This window comes from Psilocybe cubensis, chromosome 1 (assembly GCF_017499595.1).
Source record: "Psilocybe cubensis strain MGC-MH-2018 chromosome 1, whole genome shotgun sequence".
Lineage (NCBI taxonomy): Eukaryota > Fungi > Basidiomycota > Agaricomycetes > Agaricales > Agrocybaceae > Psilocybe > Psilocybe cubensis.
In genome coordinates this window covers 3,559,455-3,570,289 of record NC_062999.1, presented here as the reverse complement: position 1 = coordinate 3,570,289, position 10,835 = coordinate 3,559,455, and the positions used below count along the sequence as shown (strand labels likewise).

Below are 10,835 nucleotides of genomic sequence, written 5' to 3'. Positions count from 1 at the left end.
CATTGAAGACGGGTGGAGCGCGGTGAGAGGTGTCATAGGATCGCTTCATTGCATCAGCGGCGAGGTTTAGCGCTGAAGCGGATTCCTTCGCGAGGGAATCCATTTGAGAGGCGAATTCAAGAGCTTTGGGGACACGGTCGTCCGAGAGGCGTGCGGGTTGCAGGGTTCGGCGGGGGTTGGAGCCATAGTTTAGGAAGAAGGGCGAGAAGCCAGTGGACGAGTGAATCTTATTGTTGATAGCAAATTCGGCGCATGCAAGCCATTCCACCCAATCATTTTGCCTGTTATTCACAAAGATCCGTAGGTATTGTTCGATTTCTTGATTGACGCGCTCAGTTTGTCCGTCTGTTTGAGGTCGAAATGCGGTGGACGCGTTCTGTGAAATGCCTAGCAGGTCGTTGAGGGCCCGAGTAAAGTTTGACAGGAAGATTGAACCACGGTCGGAGATGATGCGTCGTGGCAGTCCGAAGTCTTTCCAGACATGGTCGCGGAAGAGGCGCGCGAGACCCTCAGAAGTGATTGACTTTTTGCATGGGATGATACGAACCATTTTTGAGAGTCTATCGACGACGACAAAGATCGAATCGAAGCCGCGAGATTTAGGTAAGTCCACGATGAGATCACAGGAAATGATCTCCCAATTGGAGGAAGGGATTTCGTTGGGGGTCAGTAGGCCCGCGGGCGCCATCCTCAGAGGCTTAGTTGATTGACAGGTGGGGCATCCATCAACGTAACGCTTCGCGTCTTTTGATAGTGACGGCCACCAATAGTCGCGCAGGACGAGTTCCATGGTCTTCATCCGGCCAGGGTGGCCTACGGATTGGTGATCATGACAGTCGGCGAGTATTCGTTGACGCAAGTTGCCTTTGTTTGGCACAAAGATTCGGTTATGCCATGAAAGCAAGCCGTCGTGGAGGGACCAGCCAGGCAGGTTCTTGTGCTTTTCCCACATTTCAGTGATTTGGTGCTGGTGAGTTCGAATGTCAGCCAGGACGGGGTCATCCCCAATTGAGCATTCAGCAGTACGTCGAATGTGTTCTGGGCGCAGTAAGGTGACGTTTTCGTTGTCGCCAACACCTTTATCGTAGTCGGGGCGGCGGGACAACGAGTCTGCGCAGATCATGGTCGGGCCTGGCTTGTGGACGAGTACGAAATCGAATTCAGCGAGCTGCAGGGACCAGCGAGCCTGACGACGGTTCAATTTCTGAGCGGTCATGAAATACTGAAGGTTCTTGTGATCGGTGTGGATCTCAACAGGAGAATCGGAGCCGTGGAGGTAGCGTCGCCAGTCATCGAGAGACCTCATGATTGACAGTAGTTCGCGGTCATGTATCTCGTAGTTGCGCTCAACGGGACTGAGGGCTTTTGAAGCAAACGCGACCGGTTGCCAGGAATTGTCAACAAATTGGCTGAGCACCGCGCCGGTTGCGTATCCAGAGCTGTCTGCCTCTATGCGGAATGGGGCACCGTCGCGGGGAAGAAGTAGCACCGGGTGTGAAGCGCAGGCGGATTTGAGCTCGTTGAAGGCGGATGTTGACAAATTGTCCCATACCCAAGGCGCCGAACCACCCAGGGCATGCAGGGGAGCGGCAATGCGGGAGAAGTTCTTGATAAACCTACGGTAGAAGTTGACGAAACCGAGGAACTGTTGGACGTCCTTACGACAGCGCGGGATTGGCCAAGAGGTGATAGCGTCAACTTTCTTGGGATCCATGGACATTTTCCCGTGGCCGACAATGACGCCCAAGTATTCCACACGGTCCTGCTCAAAACAGCACTTTTCTGGCCGCAGATAAAGCTTGTTGTCCTCCAGAATCTGCAAGACATTGCGGACAAGATGTCGATGGGACTGGACATCATCAGTGAAGATGAGGATGTCATCCATATATATCACGACATGGCCGCCAGCAATGAGATCCTTGAACAGATCGTTCATCATATTCTGGAAGGTAGCTGGTGAGTTTGTCAATCCAAAGAACATTACAAGAGGCTCAAAAAGTCCAAACTCCGTGATAAAGGCAGCCTTGTGCTCATCGCCTTCCCTGATACGAATGTTATTGAAACCCCAGCGGACGTCAAGTTTGGTGAATACTTTCGCGCCTTTAAGCTTGTCCATGAGGTCAGAGATGAGCGGCAATGGATAGCGGTTCTTGATCGTGATATCGTTCAGGCGTCGGTAGTCTTGCACAGGGCGCAGTGAGCCATCCTTTTTCTGGATGAAGAAGAAAGGGGCGGCATAGGGAGAGATGGAGTCCCGTATACGGCCAGTGCGTTTTTCCTCTTCTATCCATTCCTTGACCTTCGAGGTTTCAGCGGGCGACAGACGGTACGGCTTTGCTTTGAACGACTTTGCATCTGGTTTCAGGTTAATAGCATGATCCCATGGGCGACGGGGTGGGAGCTCGTCAAACTCCTCTTTGGAGAAAACAGGTGCAAATTCCTTCAGGTAGCGGTCGGGATATGAAGCTGCTTCACGTTGAGTTCGCAAAAAGTGAGAAATGCGGTGGTCGCATGAGCCATGGACTTGTTCGGACGTGAACTCATTGAGGTCAACCGCGCACATCGATTCACCATCGGCAAGTTCACCAGCAAAGGCGTCAGCCCATTCCGCAGCAGAGACCGGCGTGAAGGGGCCCGGGCTGTCATCAAAGATGTCGTCTTCACGGAGCTGGGGTCCTTCGCGGCAAACATTCACGGTTTCGCCATCAGGGTGCGAAGTCGGCAGCACGTCAGCACCACAGGACGTGGGGCAGCGTGCAAAGCAGAGCTTGGCCTCTCGCCAGTCAACAAGCGGATTATGGAACCAGAGCCAGGAGTGCCCGAGGATGAGGGAAGATGATCCCGTGTTGGTGACTGAAAGGCGGAGTCGCTCAACATGGTTTTCAATGCGGATGACAAGGTAAACAACATCTGTGATAGCACCGTTGGCATTGCGAGTTCCGTCTGCATTGTAAACGCTAACGGGGTGGGGCAGCCGCTCAGTCACCCATCCATTGAGTTTGACAAAATCGGAGTGCACGTAACAACCAGTGGCACCGCTGTCTAAGAGCGCTTTCAGCGACACCAAAGAGGTCGAGCCTGGGGGTGCAGCCGACATTGGAATGTCAAGGCATTTACTCCCCATGCGGGAGATGTAGTCGCGGGGCTTCTTGAGCTGCTGGAGGACTTTGGCGGCGTCGGTCCAGGGGAGATCGCAAAGAGCAGCAATCAGATCATCGTCAATGTCGTCCCAACGCTCCTTTGGGGCCCAGGATTTGAGCAGGCTCTCGGTTCGCCAAGGCGTGCTGCGTAATCGGCGCAAGTTGCACAGGACGGTGCGGACAGGTGTAGGGATTGAAGGCGGGCAGTCTGTGTGGTCAGCGACGGGCGGGCTGCAAAGTAGAGAGTCGCGTGGGGCCGGTGGTGGACTTGCATCGTGTGTCATAGAGACAGATGCATCATCGTGGGCGGAGGTTTGTTGAGCAGGCTTGGTTGGCGAATCTTCATCCGAATCATCAGAGGCATCTGGGGCTTGCAGCTCTGGTGGATCATCCTCAGGACAGGATAAAAAGAGGTCTGAATATGGAATGCAATCGGGTGCCATAGTTGGAGGTTGTGGGTGCGCGGGCAGGAGTGTTGGTGTCGGGTAGTCGGAGTTGGGTGATGTTGTTGAAGAAGAGGGCTTGTCAGGAGTCAATACAGAATTGGATAATGAAGGTTGAGGGGTCGCGTAAACAGGTAACACGGGCAGAGGTACGGATTTTGGAGACAATGCAACATGCAATTTGGGAGTAATTACAGGGTTGTTGTACAGAAGCGGCGAGGACGTACTACTCACTCGACGCAAGAAACAAAATCCGAATCATCAAACAAGGCACTTTCGTCAACATCAACGCATCGAATCTCATGCTTGTCGTCATCAGGCAAAGCATCAAAGCACTCGAGGACGGCCCGAGCTCGTTCCAGTTTTGCGCGTGATTTGCGTTGGAATTCGAGATCTTTGGGTTTGGGGCAGACTCGCATGAAGTGGCCAAATACGCCGCAGTTAAAGCAGGGCAGGGCGGCACGTCGATTCGGAGCAGCGGAGATGTTTGCAGGTAGAGTCGCGTTGGGGGCAGGAGCAGCGGGGCGGGGGTTGCTAGACTTTTGAACAGTGGAAGGGGTGGAGGTGAAAGAAGGGGGAGGACGCCAGGTGGCGGTGGTGTTGACGACCGGAGTCACCGTGGCATCAGTCTCACGCAGTCTGTGAGCCATCAAGATTGCGGCACTCTTCCATTCCGCGAATGTGGGCATCTCACGGTGTGTTCGTCCAATCTCCTCCATAATACGCTTATCCAAGGCCATTTTGAAGCATTGGATCAACGCTTCGTCGTTAAACTTGGAGCGAAAGGCAAGGTTCTCGAAGATAATAATGAACTCTTGAGTGGGCGTGGAGTTCTGACGGATGCACATGATCTCGCGTGCCGCGCGTTGTTGCGAGAAATGGAACAGGAAGGAGTCTTTCACGCGCTCCTCAAAGTCGGACCAGTTGGTTAAGACGCATTGCCTAGACTCTAGCTCTTCAATGAGCTGGTTACGCCAGACAGCGGGCGTGCCGGTCTTGAAAGAACTGAGAGCGGTGCGTACTTTGGAATCAGTGGTTTTGTATGCTTCGGGGTCGGAGTGAAAAAAGTTACGCCATGAGGCCAGCAAGTCTTCGACAGTATCAGAGGAGCCGTCGAAGGCACCTGGAAAGGGCACCTTATAAGCGCGTGAATCACCAGAGCGGGCGGTAGAGGTAGTCGCAGAGGAGTGGGTAGAGGTTTGGAGTTGGGGTAACGCGAGGAATGATTTGAACATAGTTTCGGCTTGTATACGCGACAGTTCGAGAATATCTTTCATAGTTTCTTTATTGGATTCCTGGCTAGCCTTAATGAGAGCGATAATGGCAGGGTCAATTCGGGACACAGTGTCGTCATCACTACCGTCACGACCACGACGGGGGGAGACCGAACGACCTTTACTTTTTCCGGGAGGCATGAGTGCAAACGATAAGCGAGAAGCGAATTAAAAAAAGGAAAGAGAAAAAAACAGAGAGGGTGGGTGTATGCGCCAAAAGGGTGAATATATGCGCTTCTAATCGGAGGGTTCAAGGTCAGGTAAGCTGTCTGGGGTAGAGGACCTGGAGAAGAGAGGAGAGCTGAGAATATCGTCAAGGCGGGCGTGAAGTCCAGACAAAATAGCAGGGCTAAGAGAGGTGGTAAAAGCCAGATTATCAATGCGGCGAGACAGAGTAGCCAGACAATCTTGTAGGTCGCGAACGCGATCAGCCTGGTCGTGTAGGTAACGCAACTGTCTTTCAGCGGAAGCGAGAAGGTCTCTGGTATGTGAGATTGACCGTTGACAGTCTATAACAGCAGCAGTAAGTCGCCGAAGGGTATCAAAAGATGCACCCTGGTTGGAAGCAATACGCAGGGTTTCTTCGTGCAACAAGAGGTCTCTTTGCAAAAAAAATAATTGCCAAGAGTAGCGGTCACAAGTGTCGGTACAGGCTTCGATATCCTGCTGGATGGGCAGGATCGAAGGGGAACGAGGTAGTCCAGGCAGTTTGGGAAACGGTGGTATTGAAATGCCAAAAGGCGATGAGAGAGGATGTTTTGAATGTGTTAGAGTTCCTTCTTGATGTTAGGAGGAGACCCGGAGACGAGGCGGGAGAGAGAGACGAAGGACCAGAACGTGTTGGGTGTGCTAACAAAGAAGGAACTGAGGCTACGTAGCTACGGGTGTGTCTACAAATACTGTGTGATATGTGACTACAGGCACGTGTGTGTGTCTACGTTAGAGGGAACTCTAACACCTTTGGCTTCTTTGCATTGGCAGCAGCTTTTTTCTGCGCCTTGAGACGATCTTGCTCACGCTGATTTCCGCCTAGAGAGTTTGGGAGGTAAATGAACTTGAGTCCGAGGGCCCAAAGGAATAAAGGAGTCATGAGGCGAAGCATAAAACAGCATGGGATACTTACGAGTCATAGCGATACACGTTGGCTGGCTAGGTGCGGTGCAAGGTGGCGAAGTGACGAGGAAGAGAAGAGAGAATTGGAGCGGAGCTGGCTGAGTGTGAAAGAGATTAGTCAGGAAAGCGGTGCAGAGAATCGGGGGAATCTGGATGAAGCTTGTTTAGTCATTAGCATTCCACGATCGCAATCAGGTGGCAGTGGACATAATTACTCCGAACGTGTGGAGGTTCCAGAAGGCAACGGCAGAAATAAGCTTGGTGGGGGAAGCGGGAAAAGGATGAGGGAAGATTCGGGCCGAGAGATCTGAGATTAAGTGTTTGACACCCACGCGATTGACAGGGATCTAGATCGTTTATGCTCGCTAGCCGCCGCACGGAAACAATCTATATTCGGCAAAACAAAGGCACGCGGCTGACATTTGAATGACAAGATTCCATCGCAGCGTCCACCTTGATCGCCATGATCGTAAGAGGGGTGGCCGCTCCCGCTGCTGGGCCTGATCTCTGCCATTATATTATATATATCGCCACGCCACAAAGATGATGTCCTTTCGCCCCCTTCCCTTTCCCCTACCATGTCCCACCGCCATCTTCCCCGCCAGCCAGACCGCATACACGACCCCGCCCCCCACAACCACCACAACCCCACGCCCCTCATCCAGAACGCCCTGCCCCCGCCGCCCCCGCCAGCCAACCCCTCTATCATCCACAAGCTCAACACTGCCAATGAGCAGACATGGCTACTGATAGGTATGCATCCCTTTCTTCTCATCCCCATAACCCCCACCCAACCCCCCACTCCTCCCAGGCCGTGTCGCAGAGCAGATGGGAGATCTCGAGCACGCCCTCTCAGCCTACGAAAACGCCCTGCGCCATAATCCCACTTCCGTCTCTGGTCTCACACAGGTCGCGGGTATCGCTCGGATCAAAGAAAACTATCCAAAGGTAAGCTTTCTTTTACTTGTAATTTGCCGCCTGCCTCCACCGCGTCTATCCGCGGATACACTCCTCCCTTTTGTTTGCCTTTGCTTACCCCGACCCGATCAAATCTAATTATGACGTCTTCTTTCCCAATTAGGCAGTTGATTTCTTCCAGCGCGTTCTCGGTATTGAGGAGGACAACGGCGAGATATGGAGTGCTCTCGGTCCGTGCGCTATTTCCCCTCTCTCTGCTCTCTCACTCACTTCTCCTCCAGGTCACTGCTATCTTATGCAGGATGACCTACAGAAGGCTTATTCAGCCTACCAGCAGGCCCTCTATCTCCTGCCAAATCCTAAAGTGATTCCTTTCTCCTAGTCTGCTCACTGCTTGTCCTTATGTTCTCTATGCCAGGAGGACCCTAAACTGTGGTACGGGATCGGCATCCTGTACGATCGTTATGGCTCCCTTGATCACGCCGAAGAGGCGTTTGCCTCTGTCTTGCGCATGTCCAAAGGTCAGTCCTCCTTCTGCCTCTGCCTTCTAGCTCCTCATTAATGTTCATAGATTTAGACTTTGACAAGGAAAACGAAATTCTATTCCGCCTGGGCATCATCTACAAGCAGCAGGGCAAGTTCCAGGAGTCGTTAGAATGCTTCGATCGCATCCTGCGAAATCCACCAAGTCCCCTCGCCCACGCCGACATCTGGTTCCAGATCGGGCATGTTTTTGAGCAGCAGAAAAATGTAAACTTGCCATTTCTAGTCTTCATATCATCCGATCTGATTCATTGTCCAGCACGTCCAAGCGAAGGATGCATATGAACGTGTCGTAGAAGCTAACCCCGGTCACGCCAAAGTGCTGCAGCAACTTGGGTGGCTATACCATCAGGATGGCTCCTCGTTTCAGAACCAGGACCTCGCCATCCAGTATCTGACCAAGAGCCTCGAAGCTGGTACGTACTCGTTCATTATACTTTGACTTTACCTGACTTCGATCGTGATTCAAGACCCTTCCGATGCCCAAAGCTGGTATCTATTGGGACGAGCGTATATGGCCGGCCAGAAGTACAACAAGGCTTACGAAGCCTACCAACAGGCTGTCTACCGAGATGGACGCAATCCCACTTTCTGGTGCTCGATCGGCGTCCTCTACTTCCAAATCAACCAGTTCCGCGATGCTCTCGACGCCTACTCCCGGGCCATCCGCATCAACCCATACATCTCAGAAGTATGGTTCGATCTGGGCAGTCTCTACGAGAGCTGCAACAACCAGATCACTGACGCCATCGACGCCTATGCTCGGGCCAGTGAACTTGATCCCAGCAATGCTGCCATCGCGCAGCGGCTGCAGCTTCTCAAGAACGCACAGGCTACTGGCACTGTGCTCCCAGCTGCTCCGGGTCCGCAGGACGTGCACCCAACAGCTTACGCCAGTTCCGTCGTCCCACCACCAGGGCCTCCTCTCACGCTGCAAACCGGCAACCTCCGCCCTCCCTTCCGCACAGACTCTCGCGGACCTTCGAATGAAATTTCCCTTCCTCCCCCTCCTCAAGCCAGCAATGGACGTGTGTCACCCCCTCCTCCCTTTAAAGGCGGCCCACCGCCTCCAGTCATCCTCGACGAGAGCCGGCACATGCCGTCCCATACGCCCTTGGCGCCCATGGAAGTCGATAGACCACCTCTTCCGGGCGGCCGTGATTACCCTCCATCTCGCGAACACACTCGCGGTCCTTCAGGGCACCACAGCCTTCTCCTTCAACATCCTCTACCCCCTCAACACTCTGACGACCCTAGAAATGGCGGACACCCTCAGCATCCTGATCAGTATTACAACAGTCGTGGCGGCCCACGACCTCACTCTAGATCCATCTCTCCTGCTCCTCAGAGCGGCCGACCTCGTTCGCCGCCTCCTCCAAACTTCCAAAACTACCCTCCTCATGTCCGACAACCTATGGGTCCCGCACAGCCTAGCGCTCCGCCCCCTCAACGCTCTCCTCATGTATACCACCGTCGTGACCCCAGTCATCCTGAGCCTGAGCCAGGCTGGGATCGACGACCCCCTGGCGACCACCGTGACTGGGAACACGATCGTCGACCGAGGCATGGCGTCGAGTATATGCAACAAGGTGCACCACAAAACACCTTTTACCAGCCGCGCTCTCCACGCGCCCACAGTCCTCCTGAGCCGTCGCCGCGAGGAGCGCCTCGTTATTGGGATAACAAGCCTCCGTCACATCCTGGCTTCCGTCAGTCGTCGCCTCCCCCGCCACCTCAACACCAGGCGCCTCACAGTGAACCGCCCTCGCGGAGGTACGATCCAACTCGTCACGATGCTCGCGACTACGATATGGAACGGGAAAGCAGCAGGAGCTACCCTGTATCTCCTGAAGGGATGCGTGCTCGAAACAATGTTCCTGCACACATGGTTGTAGGCAGTTCGAGGACTTCAGAGAGCCCACACGCGACGCCCATGTTGGCTGAGGCCAAGGAACGCCGCAGGCGGACAAAGGACGATGGACACCTTCATCAGTCACAGTCGCAGCCTCCGCAAACGCCTCAACAACATACTCCTCAACCGCCTCCTCCTCCACCACCCCACTTTTCGGCACATTCACCGCCGCAGTCGATCCAAGAGAGTGTGCCAAAGAAGGACAGGCGAAAGCGCGTGAACGGCAGTAAGCGCAAGGAGGACGAAGGCACGGAGAGGCAGAAGGCGTTCGCCGCAGAGCGGGGGATGCCTGGCAGCTTCAAGGCGTACCCCAAGGGCCCCGGCTCACCGGAGAACAGCTCGCACTCGGGCTCGTCGCGCTCCATCCAACCATCGCCTACAGGTGCGACGCCCCGCCCACCTTCGCGAGTCCTGGATGAGAACTATGATGAGGGTGTTGCGGTAGCCGACGCGCTTATTGGGCTCGCTACGAGCTCGAGCTTCCGCACCGCGGAGAGTTCAGGCTCGGGTGGCGATGGCCCCGCGCACTCGCCTACCATCTCGTCACATAGTGGCCGTCTCAGCGACCCCTCGCCGCGGCCTGCTCCTTCGCATCGTAACTCGGTCTCCTCCAACCACACCTCGCCGCCGAGCCAGTCACAGCCGCTCAAGCGCGCGCTTAGCCCGGGGCCGGAGGACGACAACGGCTCGAAGCGCTCACGTCTTGACATGATGAAGCAGCGCCGCATCTCCTCTCCCTCTGGCGGACGCAGGACCCCCATCCCATCAACGCGACCATCTCCTATCCCTTTCCGTACGCAACTCGCGTCGCATTCGCCTGAAGCGCGCGAGCCGTTCCCGCCTAGTCCTTCGCTGCCCGCTGTACTTCCTCCTCACCCGCGCCCGATCGGCGCTGGCCATGCATCACAGGTACAGCAACAGCAACAGCAGCAACAGGGTGGTGGATCGGGGTCGTCGATTGCTTTGCCGCCGATTGCGACGTTGTCGCCTGCGTCGAGCGCGCCGTCGCCCGTGCATAATGGGGATGATAAGATGCATGTGGATGCGGGCGCGCGCTCGATGTCGCCACCGTCTGCCGCCGCTGGTGGGAGGGGCAAGATGGGTGATGTGATGATGCACCGCTCGTCACGGTCGCCGCCCGACTCGAAGCACTCGAAGCAGTCGCAGTCGCCGCCTCTGGAGAAGCCGGACGCGTCGTCATGATTTCTTCTTCCATTTCTACTGGACTCTTTTCTTTCACTTTTTGTTATTGCTTTTGCTATCTACCGTATTACATAGTACCTCGCACTTGCTTTCGGGTTTCTTGTTTGCATCTCTTATGACCCATGACGACCTTCTTTCTCTATTACTTATTATCTCTCACCACATGTTCTCTGGCACAATACACATACATCATCGACTCATCATCATCATCATCTCCACTATGCATTTTTTGCACTATGCGACATCCTCCTCACTTAGCATATACACATTGGCCGCCTGTACATAACAT

The 10,835-nt window shown here is 54.5% G+C and overlaps 2 protein-coding genes across 2 annotated transcripts; one reads left to right on the top strand and one right to left on the bottom strand.

Annotated features, from left to right (window-relative positions):
• Positions 1-5,094: 5,094 nt before the first annotated feature.
• JR316_0001240 (uncharacterized protein) lies at positions 5,095-5,947 on the bottom strand (the record flags this gene model as incomplete). The annotated part of the gene is made up of 2 exons (XM_047887050.1): positions 5,095-5,458; positions 5,814-5,947. 2 exons carry the CDS (start codon positions 5,945-5,947, stop codon positions 5,095-5,097), a joined length of 498 nt encoding a protein of 165 aa, XP_047754796.1.
• Positions 5,948-6,548: 601 nt separating this feature from the next.
• JR316_0001239 (General transcriptional corepressor ssn6) lies at positions 6,549-10,546 on the top strand (the record flags this gene model as incomplete). The annotated part of the gene is made up of 8 exons (XM_047887049.1): positions 6,549-6,723; positions 6,782-6,918; positions 7,052-7,118; positions 7,170-7,252; positions 7,307-7,409; positions 7,460-7,638; positions 7,691-7,847; positions 7,902-10,546. 8 exons carry the CDS (start codon positions 6,549-6,551, stop codon positions 10,544-10,546), a joined length of 3,546 nt encoding a protein of 1,181 aa, XP_047754795.1.
• Between the last annotated feature and the right edge of the window lie 289 nt (positions 10,547-10,835).